The 24,690-nt window shown below is 47.9% G+C and overlaps 1 protein-coding gene across 1 annotated transcript in view; it reads right to left on the bottom strand.

Annotated features, from left to right (window-relative positions):
- The window catches only part of CDYL (chromodomain Y like), a 135,661-nt gene that overhangs the window by 8,874 nt on the left and 102,097 nt on the right, over positions 1-24,690 (bottom strand). Inside the window, exons 3-4 of the mRNA XM_079712851.1 lie at positions 3,105-3,361; positions 1,659-1,831 (exon numbers count right to left, since the gene is read on the bottom strand). Coding sequence (XP_079568977.1) covers positions 1,659-1,831; positions 3,105-3,361 — 430 coding nt within the window. The remainder of the gene's footprint in view (positions 1-1,658; positions 1,832-3,104; positions 3,362-24,690) is intronic.

The raw sequence follows: 24,690 nt of genomic DNA on the forward strand, positions 1-24,690 counted from the left end.
AGGGTGGGATGGGTCAATAATTAGGACTATCTACAAGTTATCCTAAAGTTACTGACGACTTGTCAAGGAATTACGTGTATTGATCAAGCAGTTTACTTTGAAACTGAATAACAAGATGGTCCCATCTAGTACACTGCAAGTTTGAAATTACTTAGGAAGCCAGAAGCAATGCTTAATAAAATCAGATTATAAAATTTCAAACTATTTTTGGAAAAACAACTACCCTATGATAGCCTAAAAAATAGTAGTAATGTTCGAAAAGATTAACGAACAGATGATGCCTTGTGTACATGCACACATGTATACAGTATGAGAAAACATTAATTTTGAGAATTATTAAAAATATTCTAAAAGGCCAAGGCAATGCCCTATAATCCCAAGGTGTGGGGTTCCAGGGCTCCTCTGATGGGCTGTTTGGGGCTGCGCCCATCAGAACCATCTGGGGAGATCTTTTGGAGAGAGATGCCCCGCCTACTCCAGGCCAAGACAGGAAAAAGGCTTCCACCATCCTGCTGTGCAGCCCTCGAATGGTTTAGGGACCAGAAAGCCCAGTGCCCTCAGTGTCAGTGCTTAGAGTCGCAGCCACATGGGGCCCAATAATTATCAAAAGCAGCTCAACTTCAACTCTCCAAATAACTAAGAATTTTGGAGAAGATTCAACCAACGTTATTGCCACTTTGCAAGCCTGCATCTCTTTAAATGACAAAGACACACAAAGGGTTCTTTGGGGTCCCTTAGGGATATGACACTTCTAAGGAGGTAGGCAGGGCAGTACAATAGTCTTTCTGGCTGGTGACTGGGTTTCATTCACTTCAAATAAAACTAATCTCTGAAAAATCAGACACTTCTAATTATGCTTATAGTGATTAGCATGAAATATATACAAAATATGTACTTGCAGATGCTTACTGCAGAATCATGTGGTTCTAAAGAAAGCTTCCTGCAACGTTGTGTTATACGAGTAGAAAATCCGAAAACAGAGGAAATAGAAATGTCGGAAGTTATACTGCTAAATGGGAAAAGTTGCAAAACAACACACAATATAATTCCACTTATTTGATAGAACTAAAAATACATCTGTATTGTGTGTGTGTGTGTATGGAATGTACATCTGAAAATGTTTGAAAAAGGTTGGGGAAGACATACAAATAAACAGTGGATGCCTTGCGGTGGGTAAAAGAAAGGAAACTCCGTGCATCTGTATCATCTAGTTTTGTGTGTAGCTGGAACTCAGGATGAACTTGTGTGTTGTACTGAAACAAACCTTCTCATGGGATGTTATGGAACTAGTGTGTCATAAAGTCCAGCCGATTTATTTTAGAGTCAAGCAAATGGTAAGTTACCACGTGAAAGAGACAGTGTCTGTATTCCAGGGCTGGCGGCAGAGCACATGGAGCGCAGACGGCCGAAACCCCCGCCACGTGCTACCCTGCGCTCTGCCCCTGGAGTGCCCCCCATCGAGCGTGTGCGGGGCTCCAGCCAACCTTGACATGCGTCATCTGCTCAAGGCAAGTGGCCCACAGCAGAGACAGATCTGATCAACTCTGCTACCAGCGAGTCTCAGGGGAGGAGACGCACGCCCCGCTCGCAGGCCCGTCCAGACCCGCCCCATGGGGCCTGGGTCACGCCGGCGTTCACAGCGGACCAGGTGTGCTTACCTGATGGCCTCGGCCATCTTCGTGCTCTCTCTCTTCCGGTCGTCCGTCAGGCGCCGGATGAAGTAGATGAAGTCAAGGCCGCAGCAGAAGACGCTGCCCACGGCGCTGAGCAGCACCAGCTTGCTGTCGTCAGCAGCGGCCGTGCTCAGGGCGCCCTGCACTTCCTTCATCACCTGAAAGGCACCGGGAGTCACGGGCGCGAAGGGAACGCGAAGAGCATCTTATCACTGGACCATCTCGATCCACGCAAAGTGCATTTACAGCCCGATATGTTGCCTGTACCTACCAAGTAACTTGCAAGTTTCTTATTTTCTGAAACCAGGGATTGGGAACAATGGGGCCAGAGTATCATCACATAACAAATTACGGACGGAGTGTAACTAGAGGGATGTGTGAATCTGAGTTACTCAACGGTCCAGTCCTTGCGGCTCTCGGTGGGTGAGTTACATATTATATCCCCTTGGCATTTCTACAGTTTGGACAGCAGGTGGCACATGCAACCAGTTCAAGCAAACTACTAGTTTGGTTTCATTTGACACCAGCCTCCATACTTGGGACAGAAACCCCAAGTTTAGCGCGTAAGGGTAATAAGTACAAGCACGTCAGCATGGAGGCATTTTAGAAGGGCACAAACCACTTAAAATGGCCTCTACGAAGGACTTACAAATAACCAACGGTCTAACGACATACCGGGGACCAGCCCTGAGCTAGCCTGTCCCGTGATCCTGGCCAGACACACTAGCTTTCTGTGGTTTGGTTTTCTCGTCCAGAAAAGGCTTGACCTAGCTGTTCACAAGCAGGAAACAACTACCAGAACTTACAATTTTAGGCATGATATAGTGCAGGTTCAAACACTTCCGATTTTAGATACTTCACAGAACCAAGTTTACGAGCCTTTGCGAGCACCAGTCTCCCTCGATCCTGGGAAGCTACCTTTACCGGGTACGATCGGTAACAAATGCATTAGCATCACTGCAGCTGTAAGTTCCACTACGTGGAGTGCTGGGACCAACAGGGAAGGATGGTGAGATACTCGGAAGGCTGGACCTGGGGCTCTTTAATCTTGTCTGAACAGAGAGCTCTGGGACCTGACGAAAGCTACAGGATGGCGTGTGCACACGCTTTACACGTGACTTCAGGGAGGCCCTCCGTCCCCCCTGATGGATGAAGAGCTCCTGGCCGGGAGGTGGAAGCACAGGGGCACCACCGCCACCTCCCTGTTCACAGCCAGAGCCCCGAGCACGAAGCCAGGCCCTCGGCGGACCACACTGTCCCCGCGTATAACGGGGAGCAGACCTGCCGCGCTGCGCTGACTTCCACCGTCGGGTGAAACAGCCCGGGGTGGGGATGGGGGATGAGAAAGGGCACAGGAGAGCAGGGACCGGGCCCCGCAGGCCCAGAGAGACAGGAGGCCCCGAGCGGCCCCAGGGACGGCGCGGCGCTCACCTCTGGGTTGAGAGAGTTGTTCTCGGACGACTTTGTGGACAGCAGGATGTGGGTGAAGCCATCCTGCTTCCGGACGACGATGTCCCTGTACCTGTAGGCGCTTTCCGTCTGCCTCACGCTGAAACGCAGCCGCTTGTCGAAGGGCTGGTCTCGTCTGTCGTCGATGAATTTCCTCTTCCCGGCCGTCACGCCCGTGACTGACGTCTGCAGGTTGGTCGTCCCGTTGGCCGTCAGCGCATCCATGAATGGGGAGGAACCTGCCAGGGGTCCGAAAGCACAGCAGTCGGTGAGGTCTTGCCGTCAGCTCGCCTTTGAATTAGGGAAAAATGCTTGCGACAGACCCAGGATCGACTGTTAATTTAAGAAGCTTAAAAAGTAGAACCTTTGGAGAGGCTACTTTGAAAGGCGTCTGTTTGCCTTCCAAGTCTGACGAGGAAATCGCCCTCGCACTGGTCCCGCCTGATAAAACAGAGATGGGAATGGGAAGGAATGTACTGAAGAGAAGCTGCAAAATTTGAGACTTTTGAGGAACGGAACTGAACTAGAATGGGTCTCATGAAGAGGACATATTCCGGGCTTGAGAAGTTGAAAGAAAAATCGAAACTGATTCAAAGAAATATCTTATTATTAGAGCCGAGCTATCTGCCATTTTAGCCGAAATTTCTTCTGGATGAAGAGCCACTCATACAGACTCACGAAGCAGCCCCCCCGTTTCTGCGGGTCCACCACCCCGTCGGGCCACTCTGTCCCCTGGTCCCAGTTCTACTACGTTTTCAAACAGCCTTTTCAACGGCTGGAGACGGCGCTCTCTCCTGCCACCAAAAACGTCCCGCTAACTCTCCCTCCTCTGTCGGCTGCCCTGTGTCAGCCTGGCTGCTGTGCTTCACTCAGCCTTAAAGACACGGCCTTCCGAACTCAGTGTTTCTTATTACGATAAAGTCAAGAGTTTGATACTTTCTTAGAGTTACCAGGAAATGTCAGGCTAAGGGTTCAAGTGTTAAGGAAAATAATTATGCTCCTATTGGTGTGAACTGTCTAAATATTATCTAACCTGGTAATGAGTGTATAGAGCCTTTGGGTGGAGGAAGAAAGGGAAAGAAATGCAAGGAACTGGATCAGGCTTTCCTAATAAAAGGAGCAAGGAGAGAATTTCTCTGAGGAGAAAGGCAGGAGGAATTACGAGTCAGAAATACTTCCTGCAAAGTGAGAGAAGATAAGCTGGAGCCGCTGGAGAAGACTTGTGAAGGGAGGTTTAGAGAAGTCAGATCATCTCCCTGGTTAAACAGGTTGACTTTCATTCAGTTAGTAGAACTACTTTGGAGGTTTTTCGAATTCAAAATAAATTCATTTTGGGGAAAATCTGGGAGAGGTTCTAATACATAAATGGTACAAGACTCTGAGACTATAAAAAGGTACATGGTAAAAGGCCTCTCCCATCAGCCCACGACCCCCTGCCCTCCACAGCCACTGTGTCTGGTTTCCAGGGGTCTTACAGAGTGCCCTATGTGTATATCAGCGAATATGAATTTAAATGCTTCTCTCTCACCCGCCTTTAACAAACACAATGGTGGCACATTAGACACAGCGCTGTGGATGTCTGTAATGCATTTTACCAGCAATTTTTTGATACTACAAATGATGCTGCAACGCATAACCTTGGCTTGTGTTGTCCCTTCCAATGTGCTGGCCAATCTGTAGGACAAGTTTCTAAAGGATCTGTAATGGAAGGAGCATTTGCTAAGCTGTTACCAGCGAGACAGCACTGCTGAATCTTTCTGAGGAAGCCAGCAAGGATCCTTTCTGTTCCTTTTAACCTTCAGCCTCTCCTCTACCAGGTCCCCCCACCCTCCCGCCTGTGTTTACAGACGTTCTCCAACCTCTTCCACCCTGTGCGCTCTGAGCTGCTCTTCCCAGCACTGCCCTCTCTTCTCACGCCCGTCACAGCCCCGCCTGGGCTGTCCTTGCTGTCCCCACTTCTCCCTCTGCCCATCGTCCCTCCACCCATCTGCCCTGAGCTGGAGTCTACGTGAACGGACAACTTCTCGGGTGCAGGGAGGAAGGGGCCACGGATGAGGCTAAACCACTGAGCCTGGTGCCCAGGAGACGGGGCATCGGCAGGGGAGTGTCACAGGGAGATGTGGTTTTCTCCAGTCACTGCTGAAGTGAAGAGTGAAGAGGCTCCAGAGCCCAGAAGCGGGGCCTGTGGTAAGCGGAGTGGGTGTCCAGAAACGACAGCTGAGCGGAGAAGTAGAAGCAGTGAAGGAGAGAGGGAGCCGCGAGCCTGCCTGGGTGCGGGGAGGGTCACGCGCAGGGCCAGGGGGCTGCACAGGAGCGGGAAGGCGCCCCGGGCTGCCCAAGGGGAGGGAGCGGTGCCACGCGACGAGGCCGTGTTAACAGTGGCGTGTGCCACAGAGAGAAGGAGGGGAATGGAGAGGTCATGGGGCGGGGGGGTGGGGCATGAGAGGCCACTATTAAACCCGGGAAGTTGTCTCACTGGAGGGCAGAAGCCAGAACGCAGGATTCAATGTACGACAGACAAGAACTGTCATGCAAAAAACATAAATGTTCAAACCAAGAATTCGTTAAAATGCAGTTTTAAGGACCCCAGAAGAACAACTGTGGGTAAGTGGGACCGGTATTTACGTGACGGACAATGATGATTCCCCTGCCTAAAAAGAGGTCCCATCAGGAATAAGCCCGTGGAGAGGCAGGCAGGGAGGCCACCCGCCCCGGGTAAAGGCGATGAAGGAGAACAGGCGGCCCGGCTGGGGCTCCGGCTCTTTCCGGAGGAGCAGGTTCTCGGGGACGCACTTGCTGGTGTGTTTGGATCTTGATGTTACCAACCCTGAGTGAGTTAACAGGTGCTGTGTCAAAGCAGCAAGAATGACCCTGGTGACATGGGGAAGCCCTCTGCGTGCTGGCTGCCCACCGTCCACCAGGGCAAAGCCGCTGGCTTTGGATCAGCCCTTCCACCCCGACCTGCTCCTGCTTCGCAGGGTAAATAAAGCCACACATTCCTCAACTCTCCAAGAGTTTCCCTGGTGGCTTCCTTCCACAAAAGCAGGGTTTCTAGACTATGGGTCCATGTAGGCTTGATACGTGAGCTTTGGAAAAAGCTCAACATATTTGAGGCAGCAAGTCCCCCGGAGCTCTCCGTGGTTCTGCAAATTTAGCCGTGGATTTCTGTTGGCTCATGCCAGCCAGCACTGCTGACTTTGGCCTTCGTGTCCCTGTTAGAGCTCTGCTGGCTCTTGGTGCCATCACGGGCTCTGCTGATTGCACGGGACCTGTAGGACCCTGTTCAGGTGGAGAAGTGCTCACAGCAGGACTGCCCTCAGACTCGCAGGCGCCAGCACTGGGCCACGCCCCTCGTGACGTGCGTCCCCCGCCCAGGTCTGTGCTCCCCCTTCCCTCTGCCTACAACGTTCTGGCCCTAGGGCTCCAGACGGCTGCTTGTTTCCGCTCATCTGAGCGGCAGCTCCTCGGGAAGCCTCGGTCCCCACGCATGCGGCCCTCCCGGCAGCACCCACGCGGCCCAGCCTGTTTCCCTCGCAGCGCTCCACACCCAGCTCATCCTGTCTCACCCGACTTTTACTTACGCTCCATGGCTGGACGTCACCAAGATCCTGAGAGCAGGGTCCCCATCTGTCTCATTCACTGCTGCACCCCCGGTGCTTGGAACACGCGGTCGCCACTGACCAAGCAGATGAGGGGAGGAGGCACAACGCCCCTTCAGCCCAGCCCCCTGCAGAGGGGGAGGCCTGAAGCCCACCCATCCTCGTGACAATCGGGGGCAGCAGTGCCACACTTCAGAGCAGAAGCCACTGCTAAGGACTCAACTAAGAGGCAAACACAGATTCAGGAAAAGGTGTCCTCCACGATGGAAACCATCATGCGACACGCAGTGTGACCCAGGCTCTGAGGGAAACACAGGAGGCAAAAGCTACAAGGAACCGGCATGAAATCCAGCTAAGAAAAACTCACTCAGCGTCTCTCCCGAAAAACGGTTTTCTTTTAAAACATTCTAAGAGCAAAACAGATACCCTCAGGGGCCTCCCTGGTGGTGCAGTGGTTAAGAATCCGCCTGCCAATGCAGGGGGACACGGGTTCAAGCCCTGGTCCGGGAAGATCCCACATGCTGTGGAGCAACTAAGCCTGTGCGCAACAACTACTGAGCCTGTGCTCTACAGCCCCCGAGCCACAACTACTGAGCCTGCAAGCCACAACTACTGAAGCCCACATGCCTAGAGTCCGTGCTCCACAACAAGGGAAGCCACCGCAATGAGAAGCCCGCGCACTGCAACGAAGAGTAGCCCCTGCTCGCCGCAACTAGAGAAAAGCCTGCAAGCAGCAATGAAGACCCAACGCAGCCAAAAAAAAAAAAAAAAAGATACCCTCAAACATGTACTGCTAACCTGTTAAAATTCACGGCTTCAAGGGACTTCCCTGGTGGCGCAGTGGTTAAGACTCTGCGCTCCCGGGGACGAGGGGAAGATGGCGGAAGAGTAAGACGCGGAGATCACCTTCCTCCCCACGGATACACCAGAAATACAGCTACACGTGGAACAACTCCTACAGAACACCTACTGAACGCTGGCAGAAGACCTCAGACCTCCCAAAAGGCAAGAAACTCCCCACGTACCTGGGTAGGGCAAAAGGAAAAAGAATAAACAGAGACAAAAGGATAGGGACGGGACCTGCACCAGTGGGAGGGAGCCGTGAAGGAGAAACGGTTTCCACACACTAGGAGCCCCTTCGCGGGCGGAGACTGCGGGTGGCAGAGGGGGAAGCTTCGAAGCCGCGGAGGAGACCGCAGCCACAGGGGTGCGGAGGGCAAAGCGGGGAGATTCCCGCACAGAGGATCGGCACCGACCGGCACTCACTAGCCCGAGAGGCTTGTCTGCTCGCCCGCCGGGGCGGCCGGGGCCGGGAGCTGAGGCTCGGGCTTCGGTCGGATCGCAGGGAGAGGACTGGGGTTGGCGGCGTGAACACAGCCTGAAGGGGTTAGTGCGCCACGGCTGGGCGGGAGGGAGTCCGGGAAAAGGTCTGGAGCTGCCGAAGAGGCAAGAGACTTTTCCTTCCCTCTTGGTTTCCTGGTGCGCGAGGAGAGGGGATTAAGAGCGCTGCTTAAAGGAGGCTCCAGAGACGGGCGCGGTCCAGAGACGGGCACGGGCCACAGACGGGCACGAGCCGTGGCTATCAGCGCGGACCCCAGAGACGGGCATGGGATGCTAAGGCCGCTGCTGCCGCCACCAAGAAGCCTGTGTGCGAGCACAGGTCACTATCCACACCCCCCCTTCCGGGAGCCTGTGCAGCCCGTCACTGCCGGGGTCCCGGGATCCAGGGACAACTTCCCCGGGAGAACGCACGGCGCTCATCAGGCTGGTGCAACGTCACGCTGGCCTCTGCCGCTGCAGGCTCGCCCCGCATCCGTACCCCTCCCTCCCCCAGGCCTGAGTGAGCCAGAGTCCCCGAATCAGCGGCTCCTTTAACCCCGTCCTATCTGAGCAAAGAACAGACGCCCTCCGGTGACCTACACGCAGAGGCGGGGCCAAATCCTAAGCTGAGCCCCGGGAGCTGTGCGAACAAAGAAGAGAATGGAAATCTCTCCCAGCAGCCTCAGAAGCAGCGGATTAAAGCTCCGCAATCAACGTGATGTACCCTGCATCTGTGGAATACCTGAATAGACAACGAATCATCCCAAATTGAGGAGGTGGACTTTGGGAGCAAGATATATTATTTTTTCCCCTTTTCCTCTTTTTGTGAGTGTGTATGTGTACGCTCTGTGTGAGATTTTGTCTGTATAGCTTTGCTTCCACCATTTGTCCTAGGGTTCTATCCATCCTTTTCTTTTTAATGAAAATTTTCTTTTCTTAATAATTATTTTTTATTTTAATAACTTTATTTCATCTTACTTTATTTTATTTTATCTTCTTTCTTTCTTTCCTTCCTTCCCTCCCTCCCTTCTTTTCTTTCTCTCTTTCTTTCTACTTTTTCTCCCTTTTATTCTGAGCCGTATGGACAAAAGGCTCTTGGTGCTGCAGCCAGGAGTCAGTGCTGTGCCTCTGAGGTGGGAGAGCCAACTTCAGGACACGGGTCCAAAAGGGACCTCCGAGCTCCACGTAATATCAAACGGCGAAAATCTCCCAGAGATCTCCATCTCAACACCAACACCCAGCTTATCTCAATGACCAGCAAGCTACAGTGCTGGACACCCTATGCCAAACAACTAGCAAGACAGGAACACAACCCCACCCATTAGCAGAGAGGCTGCCTAAAATCATAATAAGTCCACAGACACCCCAAAACACACCACCAGACGTGGACCTGCCCACCAGAAAGACAAGATCCAGCCTCATCCACCAGAACACAGGCACTAGTCCCCTCCACCAGGAAGCCTACACAACCCACTGAACCAACCTTAGCCACTGGGGACAGACACCAAAAACAACGGGAACTACGAACCTGCAGCCTGCAAAAAGGAGAACCCAAACACAGTAAGATAAGCAAAATGAGAAGACACAGAAACACACAGCAGATGAAGGAGCAAGATAAAAACCCACCAGACCTAACAAATGAAGAGGAAATAGGCAGTCTACCTGAAAAAGAATTCAGAATAATGATAGTAAAGATGATCCAAAATCTTGGAAGTAGAATAAATGCAAGAAACATTTAACAAGGGCCTAGAAGAACTAAAGAGGAAACAAGCAACAATGAACCACTCAATAAATGAAATTAAAAATACTCTAGATGGGATCAATAGCAGAATAACTGAGGCAGAAGAACGGGTAAGTGACCTGGAAGATAAAATAGTGGAAACAACTACTGCAGAGCAGAATAAAGAAAAAAGAATGAAAAGAACTGAGGACAGTCTCAGAGACCTCTGGGACAACATTAAATGCACCAACATTCAAATTATAGGGGTTCCAGAAGAAGAAGAGAAAAAGAAAAGGACTGAGAAAATATCTGAAGAGATTATAGTTGTAAACTTCCCTAATATGGGAAAGGAAATAGTTAAGTCCAGGAAGCACAGAGAGTCCCATACAGGATAAATCCAAGGAGAAACACGCCAAGACACATATTAATCAAACTGTCAAAAATTAAATACAAAGAAAACATATTAAAAGCAGCAAGGGAAAAACAACAAATAACACCCAAGGGAATCCCCATAAGGTTAACAGCTGATCTTTCAGCAGAAACTCTGCAAGCCAGAAGGGACTGGCAGGACATATTTAAAGTGATGAAGGAGAAAAACCTACAACCAAGAATACTCTACCCAGCAAGGATCTCATTCAACCGGGAGGATCCCATATGCCGCAGAGCGGCTGGGCCCGTGGGCCATGGCCACTGAGCCTGCGCGTCCGGAGCCTGTGCTCCGCAACGGGAGAGGCCACAACAGTGAGAGGCCCGCATACCGCAAAAAAAAAAAAAAAAAAAAAAAAACCTTTACAGACAAGCAAAAGCTGAAAGAGTTCAGCACCACCAAACCAGCTTTACAACAAATGCTAAAGGAACTTCTCTAGGCAAGAAACACAAGAGAAGGAAAAGACCTACAATAATGAACCCAAAACAATTAAGAAAATGGGAATAGGAACATACATATCGATAATTATCTTAAATGTAAATGGACTAAATGCTCCCACCAAAAGACACAGACTGGCTGAATGGATACAAAAACAAGACCCATATATATGCTGTCTACAAGAGACCCACTTCAGACCTAGAGACACATACAGACTGAAAGTAAGGGGATGGAAAAAGATATTCCATGCAAATGGAAACCAAAAGAAAGCTGGAGTAGCAATTCTCACAGCAGACAAAATAGACTTTAAAATAAAGACTATTAGAAGAGACAAAGAAGGACACTACATAATGATCAAGGGATCGATCCAAGAAGAAGATATAACAACTGTAAATATTTATGCACCCAACATAGGAGCACCTCAATACATAAGGCAAATACTAACAGCCATAAAAGGGGAAATCGACAGTAACACATTCATAGTAGGGGACTTTAACACCCCACTTTCACCAATGGACAGATCATCCAAAATGAAAATAAATAAGGAAACACAAGCTTTAAATGATACATTAAACAAGATGGACTTAACTGATACTTATACATCCAAAAACAACAGAATACACATTTTTCTCAAGTGCTCATGGAACATTCTCCAGGATAGATCATATCTTGGGTCACAAATCAAGCCTTGGTAAACTTAAGAAAATTGAAATTGTATCAAGTGTCTTTTCTGACCACAATGCTATGAGACTAGATATCAATTACAGGAAAAGATCTGTAAAAAATACAAACACATGGAGGCTAAACAATACACTACTTGATAACGAAGTGATCACTGAAGAAATCAAAGAGGAAATAAAAAAATACCTAGAAACAAATGACAATGGAGACACGACGACCCAAAGCCTATGGGATGCAGCAAAAGCAGTCCTAAGAGGGAAGTTTATAGCAATACAATCCTACCTTAAGAAACAGGAAACATCTCGAATAAACAACCTAACCTTGCACCTAAAGCAATTAGAGAAAGAAGAACAAAAACACCCCAAAGTTAGCAGAAGCAAAGAAATCATAAAGATCATATCAGAAATAAATGAAAAAGAAATGAAGGAAACGATAGCAAAGATCAATAAAACTAAAAGCTGGTTCTTTGAGAAGGTAAACAAAATTGATAAACCATTAGCCAGACTCATCAAGAAAAAAAGGGAGAAGACTCAAATCAATAGAATTAGAAATGAAAAAGGAGAAGTAACAACTGACACTGCAGAAATACAAACGATCATGAGAGATTACTACAAGCAACTCTATGCCAATAAAATGGACAACCTGGAAGAAATGGACAAATTCTTAGAAATGCACAACCTGCCAAGAGTGAATCAGGAAGAAATAGAAAATATGAACAGACCAAACACAAGCACTGAAATTGAAACTGTGATTAAAAATCTTCCAACAAACAAAAGCTCAGGACCAGATGGCTTCACAGGCGAATTCTATCAAACATTTAGAGAAGAGCTAACACCTATCCTTCTCAAACTCTTCCAAAATATAACAGAGGGAGGAACACTCCCAAACTCATTCTACGAGGCCACCATCACCCTGACACCAAAACCAGACAAGGATGTCACAAAGAAAGAAAACTACAGGCCAATATCACTGATGAACATAGATGCAAAAATCCTCAACAAAATACTAGCAAACAGAATCCAACAGCACATTAAAAGGATCATACATCATGATCAAGTGGGGTTTATTCCAGGAATGCAAGGATTCTTCAATATATGCAAATCAATCGTGATATACCATATTAACAAATTGAAGGAGAAAAACCATATGATCATCTCAATAGATGCAGAGAAAGCTTTCGACAAAATTCAACACCCATTTATGACAAAAACCCTGCAGCAAGTAGGCACAGAGGGAACTTTCCTCAACATAATAAAGGCCATATATGACAAACCCACAGCCAACATCGTCCTCAATGGTGAAAAACTGAAACCATTTCCACTAAGATCAGGAACAAGACAAGGTTGCCCACTCTCACCACTCTTACTCAACATAGTTTTGGAAGTTTTAGCCACAGCAATCAGAGAAGAAAAGGAAATAAAAGGAATCCAAATCGGAAAAGAAGAAGTAAAGCTGTCACTGTTTGCAGATGACATGATACTATACATAGAGAATCCTAAAGATGCTACCAGAAAACTACTAGAGCTAATCAATGAATTTGGTAAAGTAGCAGGATACAAGATTAATGCATAGAAATCTCTGGCATTCCTATACACTAATGATGAAATATCTGAAAGTGAAATCAAGGAAACACTCCCATTTACCATTGCAACAAAAAGAATAAAATATCTAGGAATAAACCTACCTACGAAGACAAAAGACCTGTATGCAGAAAATTATAAGACACTGATGAAAGAAATTAAAGATGATACAAATGGAGAGATATACCATGTTCTTGGATTGGAAGAATCAACATTGTGAAAATGACTCTACTACCCAAAGCAATCTACAGATTCAATGCAATCCCTATCAAACTACCACTGGCATTTTTCACAGAACTAGAACAAAAAATTTCACAATTTGTATGGAAACACAAAAGACCCCGAACAGCCAAAGCAATCTTGAGAATGAAAAACAGAGCTGGAGGAATCAGGCTCCCTGACTTCAGACTATACTACAAAGCTACAGTAATCAAGACAGTATGGTACTGGCACAAAAACAGAAATATAGATCAATGCAACAGGAAAGAAAGCCCAGAGATAAACCCATGCACGTATGGTCACCTTATCTTTGATAAAGGAGGCAGGAATGTACAGTGGAGAAAGGACAGCCTCTTCAATAAGTGGTGCTGGAAAACTGGACAGGTTCATGTAAAAGTATGAGATTAGAACACTCCCTAACACCATACACAAAAACAAGCTCAAAATGGATTAAAGACCTAAATGTAAGGCCAGAAACTATCAAACTCTTAGAGGAAAACGTAGGCAGAACACTCTATGACATAAATCACAGCAAGATCCTTTTTGACCCACCGCCTAGAGAAATGGAAATAAAAACAAAGATAAACAAATGGGACCTAACGAAATTTCAAAGCTTTTGCACAGCCAAGGAAACCATAAACAAGACCAAAAGACAACCCTCAGAATGGGAGAAAATATTTGCAAATGAAGCAACTGACAAAGGATTAATCTCTAAAATTTGGAAGTAGCTCGTGCAGCTCAACAACAAAAAAACAAACAACCCAATCCAAAAATGGGCAGAAGACCTAAATAGACATTTCTCCAAAGAAGATATACAGATTGCCAACAAACACATGAAAGAATGCTCAACATCATTAATCATTAGAGAAATGCAAATCAAAACTACAGTGAGATATCATCTCACACCAGTCAGAATGGCCATCATCAAAAAATCTAGAAACAATAAATGCTGGAGAGGGTGTGTAGAAAAGGGAATACTGTTGCACTGCTGGTGGGAATGTGAATTGGTACAGCCACTATGGAAAACAGTATGGAGGTTCCTTAAAAAACTACAAATAGAACTACCATATGACCCAGCAATCCCACTACTGGGCATACACTCTGAGAAAACCATAACTCAAAAAGAGCCATGTACCAAAATGTTCATTGCAGCTCTATTTACAATAGCCAGGAGATGGAAACAACCTAAGTGTCCATCATCGGATGAATGGATAAAGAAGATGTGGCACATATATACAATGGAATATTACTCAGCCATAAAAAGAAACAAAATTGAGTTATTTGTAGTGAGGTGGATGGACCTAGAGTCTGTCATACAGAGTGAAGTAAGTCAGAAAGAGAAAAACAAATACCGTATGCTAACACATATATATGGAATCTAAGAAAAAAAATGTCATGCAGAACCTAGGGGTAAGATGGGAATAAAGACACAGATCTACTAGAGAATGGACTTGAGGATATGGGGAGGGGGAAGGGTAAGCTGGGACGAAGAGAGAGAGTGGCTTGGACATATATACACTACCAAACGTAAAACAGATAGCTAGTGGGAGGCAGCTGCATAGCACAGGCAGATCAGCTCGGTGCTTTGTGACCGCCTAGAGGGGTGGGATAAGGAGGGTGGAAGGGAGACGCAAGAGGGAGGGGATATGTGGATATACATATACATATAGCTGATTCACTTTGTTATACAGCAGAAACTAACACTAACATTGTAAAGCAATTATACTCCAATAAAGATGTTAAAAAAATAAATAAATAAGGGTCAAATTTAATACTAATATGTCCCTCTATAAAAGAGGTAGGGTCTAAGAGAATAGGTCCCGTGGAAGTGTTCAGTACTTCACAGACTTGTGGATCTTAGACAGGCAGCCAAACCTAGACCTGGAAGGAAGCCCACTCAAGATCACAGCTGTCCATCCAACAACCCCAGATGCGTAAATAATAAATGCTATATGCCACTGAGTTTTTTTGCTTTTTTTTTCCGGTACGCAGGCCTCTCACTGCTGTGGCCTCTCCCGTTGCGGAGCACAGGCTCCGGATGCGCAGGCCCGGCGGCCATGGCTCACGGGCCCAGCCCCTTCGCGGCATGTGGGATCTTCCCGGACCGGGGCACGAACCTGTGTCCCTGCATCGGCAGGCGGACTCTCAACCACTGCGCCACCAGGGAAGCCCGCCACTGAGGTTTTGAGATCGTTTTTCACAGCATTATGGTGATAATGGATAACTGGTATGTCCGGTACACAGTATTTTTAAACTCTACAGCAAACATTCTTAATGGTGAAATCTTGAAATTTTTCTTCAGAAAATTAGGACAAAGAGAACAACAAACAGAATGTGAAAACAAAAATTTAAATGATACCGTTTATAATTTAAACCCCCAAAGGATCAACTAATGAAAGACATGCAAGGTCTCTACTCAGAAAATCGTAAAACACATGTACTAACTGTAAAGATGCCAATTTCCCTAAATGGTCAGAGTAAATGCAATCTCAATCCAGATCCCAGTGGAGTTGTGTTCTCCTGGGGAGTGAAAACTGAAAGCTGACTCTACACTGTATGTGGACATGGACGTGCAAAGGGTCAAGAGTAAACGAGGCAACTCCTGAACAAGAACAAGTGGGAGGACTTTCTCTACCAGATACCAGGACTTCAAGATACTGCAATTAAGACAATGTGTGACTGGTAGGATAACAGAATAGAAACCTGGAGACTGACCTGTATAGAGACAGTCCCTGGGCTTACACCAAAGGTGGTTATGCAGCAGGCATGAAAGTGGTATAGAACTTGACAGTTACACATCCTCCAAGGCAAATTAGAGATGTAAACATGAAAGCTTCTAGAAGATAACATAAGAGAATGGGGTTGGAGATCAGGAAAAGATTTGTTAAACAGCACAAAAAGCAAAAGCAAGAAAAGACAGATAAATTGGAGTACATTAACAACTTCTGATCATCAAAACACCATCAGAGAAAAAAAAATCAATCACAGATTGGGAAAAGGCCTTTCCAACACCCCTGACAGAGGGACTGTCTCAGGGGCTGCGTACAGAGCACGCAGGGCTTGTACGTAGAGAGAATTTTTCAAATCACTAAGAATAAGCCATTGGAATATCACTACCTGTCCTGTTGTTATAGATGAGAGACTGCAGGCAAAGTGAGGGAGGGGGTCAGAGGTGAGGGCCCTGGTTCTACGACACCAGACTGCACCCCTCCAGGTGAAGGGGTGGTGAGGACACAGGAGGAAAGGACTTGGCGACCAGCCCACGGGCAAGACCAGGGACCTGCAAACAGTGCCCAAGGGCCAATCCGGATCAGAACCCAGCTACACTGCCTGATCCCTGCTGTCGGTGGCAACTTTCATACTCAACGGTAGAGCTGAGTATTGTAGCAGAGACTGTCTGGCCCCAAAGCCTAAAATACCATCTGGCTCTTTCCAGGAAAAAACGTGCTGACCCCGAAGCTGGAGTGCCCTCCTCTGTCCCTGTATTCGCCTAGTAAGGAACTGAAGAGAGAATCCCCTCGAAGACTTGAAGGGGATCATTGTTCAGCATCAGGCATATTTCAGAGCCGAGAATTATTTTTTAAAGTCTAAGTCTGTTTTGTCAGTTGTGCAACCAGACTTTGTGTTCTCTGTTAAAAGCAAAAAGTATGGCAATGTCACAGAATCACCAAAGCAAACTACTTAAGACACAGAATCATGGCTTGTGTTTAAAAACTCTTCACTGCTTGAAAGAAACCACATCTGCTCCAAAATAGATGCCTGTAACTGATCTCTTTTCTTAATCAAAGCAGAGCAAACAAAGTCAGGTGCCGGCAAGGTTGAGGGATGAAGCATCTCCAGCTCCGCAGGTAATTCAGTGCCGTGTATCTTGACACGATGCTGGCTACACTCTGCACACATGTCTATCTGAGGGCAGGTATAAAGTTCTTGTTAAAAACAATCCCCTGTCTCCTCCACAGCCCCGCACCAAGGAAGTCATTCCTTCTGACGTAATCCACCGCTATTCCTCATTCTTTTTTTAAAAAAAACAATCCAGGCTCCCCTCTGAGTTCTCTCTTTCTTGATTGTATTTGAAACTTCAAAATTAATATCATGATTAAAAACTAATGAAAGCAATGGTAAACTTAGGAGAAAAAAAAGTATCTTGAAAACCATATAATTTTGACTTTGATCATTATCAGTGCCAATACTTACTGGGTCTGCTTACTTTCCACAAACTTAGACAAAAAGAAAAACACACAAAACAAACAAACAAACAAAAAACCTGGCTCACGGGCAGCATTACACAGACAATTTTCGAAATCAAATACAGTTTTGCTCTTTCTCCCCAACAAGATTCTGATGTCTCCTGGGAATGGAATAACTTCTATGCTCTCAAATGATGAAAACTAACTTCATACTCAAGACTTGTATACATCTTCTGGAAAGCTTCTTCTTGTATTTCAACTTTCTACCCACACTGTATGTATCTTCAGAGCCCTCACCACCTAGATGTCCATTCCAGCAATCTTATGACACATCATACCTTCCAAAACACACTGTGGAAGAGCCAGGCTTCCTTTTTGTACACATGGAAGTGAGACAAATCAAATCAGTGATTGCTTACCTCTTGATATTAACAGGCATGTGACCTTTGAAGATACAAAACCACTTCCTGAAAACTGAAACTATGAGTCGGTTTGATGCTTAGAAGAGGCTCTCCCACACTGATTACTAATAAGGACTTCTAAGAAATTAGGTACATGTCAACATACTTTATATAGGTGGCTCTAAAGCCCACTATGACTGGATCCTTTGATGGTAGAGTTCTAAAATCAACAACTTTGATAGACAGGCATGGCCACTATGGAAAACCACACGGAGGTTCCTCAAAAACGTAAAAATACAACTACCATATGACCCAGCAATTCCACTTCTAGGTATTTATCTGAAGAAAATAAAAACACTAACTCAAAAAGATATATGCACCCTTGTGTTCACAGCAGCATGATTTACAATAGCCAAGGTAGGGAAACAATCTAAGAGTCTATGGATGAATGGATAAAGAAGATGTGGTACATATATAAAAGGGAATACTACTCAGCCATAAAAGGAGGGAAATCTTGCTGTTTTCAACAACATGGATGGACCCTGAGGGCATTATGCTCACGAAATAAGAGAAAGACAAATACCGTACGATCTCTCTTATATGTGGAATCTAAAAATAAATACATACATATGTAACCCAGCTCACAGGTATAGAGAACTGATTGGTGATTACCAGAGACCAAGGGGAGAAGGTGGAAGAGATAGATGAACTGTTTTTGCTTTGTTTTAGTTTAAATAAATTGGCTTAAAAAAATACAGCTGAGGGCTTCCCTGGTGGCGCAATGGTGGAGAGTCTGTCTGCCGATGCAGGGGATGCGGGTTCGTGCCCTAGTCCAGGAGGATCCCGTGTGCCGCGGAGTGGCTGGGCCCGTGGGCCGTGGCCGCTGGGCCTGCGCGTCCGGAGCCTGTGCTCCGCAACGGGGGAGGCCACAGCAGTGGGAAGCCTGCGTACCGCAAAAAAAAAAAAAAAAAAAAAAAATACAGCTGACCCTTGAACAACATGGGTTTGAACTGCTCTGGTCCACTTAGATGCAGACTTTTTTCAATAGTAAATTCTACAGTATGACAATATCTTCAGTGTAATACTGTAGAATTTACTATTCGCAGATACAGAAGAATCGCGAATATGGAGGAACCGTGGACACAGAGGGCCGACTATAAGCTACACGTGGATTTTCAACTGTGCAGAGGGTCGGCGCCCCTAACCTCCATGTTGTTCAAGGATCAACTGTGAATAAAAATAAATACCAACCACCTTGAGATACAAATGCGTCTACGTCATTGTTAGATTTGAAAAGATGATTTAAAGTTTTATGTAAGATATTTTTATGTTAAAAGCACACATCTAAACAATATTTTTAAAACTAGCCAACTTTAAGCTGAGGAGCATGGCAGGCAGCTACCCAGCATTTATTACTTGATTCCAAAGCCCCCCAAGTCTCACAGCTCCCTCCCCCACACATTTATTCTCCCCCAATTTCATGCCATGCCACGTTTTTGGAAGGGATTATATCATTTCTACTTTACCGTTTCCAAAACCCCACCAAGTCCTATACTAAAGGGAAATACCTGCAGTTAAACCAACTCTTCATTCATAAAACAGAGCCGCACAGTTAACTTGTCATCCTCCGTGGTAACAGGAATCAGGCATAATGCTAAGAGCCTGGAAACAGGAAAATAAAGATGAGCCTCCCTCCTGCCCCACTTCCCTTCTCCTTACTCCTTCATGGCTTCGCGAAGGCCAACGCCAGCAGGACTGCGGTGGTGCCACCATGTGTACAAACACCGTATTGACTGTCTCAGTGGGCCACCCATGTGTGACATGCTCCCACTGCTTGCATTTCTTTGCTCCCAGGACCAGGGTCTGCTCTGAAACGTGGGCTTTCTGTTTCATCCAAGTTAACCTCGGGTCGGGGAGGCCCTTGGTGAATCCCGACCCCCCGAGGCAGGCGGACCCCTGCCTTCTTGCTCAGAGCGCTTTGGCCCTGGTGGCAGAGGACCTGGCCTCAAGCCTAGTTCTGTCATTTACCAGCTCTGTGACCTCAGACACCTAAGGGACAGTAACATTTATAACACTTGCCTCACAGGGAAGCTAAGACTTAAACAACAAAACAAAAGCGATTCAAGCCATACAGATGTCAGTAACTATCACCAATATTACTAACAGATACGCTCTTCTACAGAACAAGGCAAAGGACACAGACGTGATGATACAGGTCTGCATGCGCACAACTGGCCCCAGCCCACCCGCCCGCCACTCCGCACGCTCCTGACGTTCACAGCATTTCTAGCCCACCTTCCTGTCTGACACAGAGACACTGAAGAGCTGCATGAGAATCCCTGAAACCACGGATTTACATACAAACATGACAATCAGCCGAGAGACACACGCACTCCTCTTAAAAACCACCCACAGCAACAAACACAAAACCTGCCATCCTGGAGATGCATGAGGGAAGGGATGTGGGAACAGATGTATATGTGTGACTGATTCACTTTGTTATAAAGCAGAAACTAAAAAAAAAAAAAAAAAAAAAAAAAAAAAACCTGCCATCCTGCCGGGCTCAGCTCAGGCTCCTTTTTTTTTTTTTTTTTGCAGTACGCGGGCCTCTCACTGCTGTGGCCTCTCCCATTGAGGAGCACAGGCTCCGGACGTGCAGGCTCAGCGGCCACAGCTCACGGGCCCAGCCGCTCCACGGCACATGGGATCCTCCCGGACCGGGGCACGAACTCGTGTCCCCTGCATCGGCAGGCAAACTCCCAACCACTGCGCCACCAGGGAAGCCCAGCTCAGGCTCCTTTGCCACCATGGGAAACTGCTCTGGTTGGGACTTAGGACCTGCTTCTTCCCAACAAGAGTGACTTTCTTTCGTCACATCAGTGAAATGGAACCTGGGTGCAACTGTCGCTTGGCTTTTCAAAATGTGAAATCATGAAAAAGGCTGGGCTGGACGCTGGCCCTTCGCCCAGGTTCAGGCCAACCTGAAGTGTCCTCAGGTCCTCCCAGCAGCGCAGACGCTGACGCGGGCCGCTCCCGCCCCCAGCTGCAGGGCCAGCACTGCTTCCGCGGGACAGGTGCTCCTTCTGTCGCGGCGGGCCTTTGCATCTCGCTGGGGGGCTCCTCAGAGGGTGCAGGCTGGCCCGGCGCACACCTGCGCTAAAAAGCTCAGGGACCTACGGTCTATGTACAGAAAACCCTGGGGGGCGAGGCTCTCTCCTTGGGAAGGCAGATCCCGGGGGCACACCACCGCTGAAAGAAGAGAATTCACTTCTCCACCACCCTTCCACCCAAGACCACAACTGACCCTGCAGGGTCTTTTGATGGCATAGAATACGGCTGCCAGTTTATATTACTTGCATAATGAACACTGTTCTTTTGCACATGTCATCTGTGAGACGGCTTATCTGGCGCTTTGCTCGACAGAAAGCTTTACGAGATGGCATTTAAGAACAGCTCTCAAATAAACAACCCTAATTAACAAACGAGGAGACGTGTCAGGGACTGCAGCCACAGTGAAGGGACTTGTTCCCTCAGAGGCATCTGAAGCTCTGGGGATGACGGGCCTCCAAAGATGTGAGCAGGGCCCTCCCAAGTCACTCTCGAGGACAGGGAGAAATGTCTTTCCTCTCGGATGGCCCATGATGCCTGTCCCCATGTCCAGCCACCACTGTCAACAGCCTGGACCCTGCTGGCCCACCTCCCCCGCAGTCACTGTCCTCAGGGCAGTCAGCGATCAAGGTCAAGATGTGAGACAGTCCACAGGCTTCCGCTCCAGCCCCCACTGGAAAGGGGAGGATCCAGCCTCCCCGCCCTGCCCGTCAAAGCTGCACACGATCCAACTTCAGCTCCTCGCCAGCACCCCCGGTCCCTTTCTGGGTCAGCAGGATGCTACTCGCCCCCCCACCAAAGCGGTGCTGCAGATGAGAGAAGACCCTCAAGGCCACATGTGGGTGATGAAAGTGTGGAGCTGTCTGAGCAAACGAGAAGTGGCCCCGCTATCATCTACCCCAGAAAGGATGGGTTGGATAAAATTCACCCAAACCAAAGCCAACACTTTTTTCTAATGGTCAGGGGAAAAAAAAAATCTCTAACTTGGAAACAGGCTAAAGGATGTCCACGTACCATCCCAAAAGCCACACTGGAGCTCTGCGGGGCGTACCCGAGGGTGCTGGCACTCACGACCTACTATCCAGCAATGATTAAGTATCTTATCACTCAGTCAGGGCAGATGTCAGCTTTAGAAAACTGATAGCGACAGAAAGGAACAGCGTTGTGGCTCTACGTACAAATGATGCCTGTTCAGGACAAAAGGCAACAGTCTCACGGCCGGAAGGACATTAACCAGCCCTGTGATTTACCTTTATTCCGGATTCCTCCAGTGCCTCCACATACTCAATCTCTTGAATTTGCTTTGAACCAACTTTACCATCCTTTGATTTCTTGACTGAGTTAAATATTTGACATGTATTCATTCTGTATTTATGATTTTACTTTTTGAAAATGATAACTTGACAAGAGATGTCCTGTAGCACCTACCAGTTTAAAACTAACAACCCTGGGCTTCCCTGGTGGCGCAGTGGTTGAGAGTCTGCCTGCCGATGCAGGGGACACAGGTTTGTGCCCTGGTCCGGGAAGATCCCACGTGCCGTGGAGCGGCTGGGCCCGTGAGCCATGGCCGCTGAGCCTGCGCATCCGGAGCCTGTGCTCCACAACGGGAGAGGCCACAACAGTGAGAGGCCCACATACCGCAAAAGCAAACAAACAAAAAAACTAACAACCCTACATAGTAAATCACTGCAACTGGGAAGCTGCTCAGACATCACCTAACACTAAGTGGATTCTTCCCTAAGACTGTATTTATGTCTAAGGTGGGCTTTTAGGGGCACCATCCTCTATGACACAGAACTCTGCTGCCTTAAGCTCTCGTGTATCTTATGCCTCCAGGCACAAACAAACAGCCCCATGACCCTCACATTTATTGTGAAGAAGGTGGTATGGAGAGATCTTGTTGACTTAACCAAAATTAAGGATTGTGATGACAATCCAGGGGAAAATTCCCTTTTATGTCTTATCACTGTGGCTACCTGCCCTTTTACTGGGCAACGTGTGCGTGCGTGTACACGCATGTGCAGTCACCGTGGATCTGACTCACTGGTTCCTAGGATGTGCCAAGAGCCTGAAGCCAACCCTGTGGTCCAGCGGCATCACTGACGTCACGGTGGGCACCCTCTGCATCACCACACCCTTGGCTTCATCAAGCTTCAGTTTCCACGTGTCTTGATGTCTTCAATTGGGAAAAACCAACCAACCCACCAACTCTGTAGTTCCAGACTGGAATCTGCCTCCAGTTCTTTGTCACGTAAGGTCTGAGAGGTGTACAAACCATTAGCAACGGTCCACTGTTGCCTCCTGGACCTCTGCTCTGCCCTTTCCACCCAGACCATCTCCTGCTAAGCCTTCAGGCCCACGGAGACGCCTTCTTACTCTTCACAAAGCCAGGTGTGCTCTCTCCTAGACTCTCTGGGCCCCTGCGCTAAGCCACTCGAGGCACTGCACACCACTGCGTGTTCCTGCTTCTTCTGTAACTTGGTTGTCCTCGTCCTGGCAAACACCAGCCCTTGTGGGACGGAGACTAGCCACACGTGTGTGTGTGTCACCGGCTGGACCTCCTGACATTCAGCACACAGTGTGCTTATCAATCAAATTGAAGGAAGAAAGGATAAAGGTAAGTGGGGGCTTCCCTGGTGGCGCAGTGGTTGAGAGTCTGCCTGCCGATGCAGGGGATGCGGGTTCGTGCCCCGATCCGGGAGGATCCCACATGCCGTGGAGCGGCTGGGCCTGTGAGCCATGGCCGCTGAGCCTGTGCGTCCGGAGCCTGTGCTCCGCAACGGGAGAGGCCACAACAGTGAGAGGCCCGTGTACCGCAAAAACAAAACAAAACAAAAAAAAGGTAAATGGTCATTAAATGCCAAGCATCTGTTCATCACTGAGCACCTCCTCTGACCAGGAGCACAGAGACAGAACCATGGAGTCTGCCCTAAAGGTGCTTCATCTGGGAGGAAGATGGAAAGTCAGAAGCACCATTTAACAAACCTGAGTGCAGGTGGCCACAGCCCGGCACTGTCCAGGTGCTGAAGACACAGGGGTGAATAAACATATGCGGTGCCTGACCCCCTGCAACTTACATTAATAAACACACTGAGTGTGCAACTAGGCCACGGGCGTGTGCTAGAAAGTCAGAGAACAGACTGTACTTACGATGGTGGGGGAAGGAGAGGGGAGGAAGTGCCGGGTAGGCTGAGACCAGGCGGGTAAGGAATCAACCAGATAAAACAGAGAAGTACACGTGCAAAACCCTGGGAAAGGAGAGAACTTGGCAAATTCTAGCAACTGGAAGAACCCCCTGCATCTGAAACAGAGTAATGAAGAGCCGGCCCTGCAGGTCACAGTTAAGAAGTCTGAATCTCATCTCAAACGTCAGAAGGACGGTACTATGTGGATTACAACATCTACAAAAAAAACCCCGGTGGCCAAGTGAAAATGCACTGAGAAAAGACAATGAAGACGACGTGGGGTGCTTGGTCTAGGTGGTGGCACGGCCAGAGGCCGGGGAGCAGACGGACAGGGGCACACTTCAGAGTGGAACGAGGGGCCTGGCGGCGTGCTGGACGGTCAGGGCGAGGGAGGGGCAGGCCCAGACGACCCCTGGAGGCAACACTCACTGGGGTGGGGAGCCTGGAGCCCCTGCCAGGATGGGGGGGCCGATGATGAACCCGGTGTCCGCAATGCCCGTGACGAAACTGACCACTTTAAGAAGCCCAGTACAAGGACACAGGCGATGACGTGACAGATGATCTTCTCTCCCACTCATATACTCGCTTCCCCTCGTTCTCGGCAGCTTCCTCGAAAGGGCTTCTCTGCCTCATGAAACCACAGACCAAATGTTTTCAGGTGGCAGAACGCACCAGCTCCCGGCTGGGAATCACGAGGAGCGGC

This window comes from Hyperoodon ampullatus (assembly GCF_949752795.1).
Source record: "Hyperoodon ampullatus genome assembly, chromosome: 10".
Lineage (NCBI taxonomy): Eukaryota > Metazoa > Chordata > Mammalia > Artiodactyla > Ziphiidae > Hyperoodon > Hyperoodon ampullatus.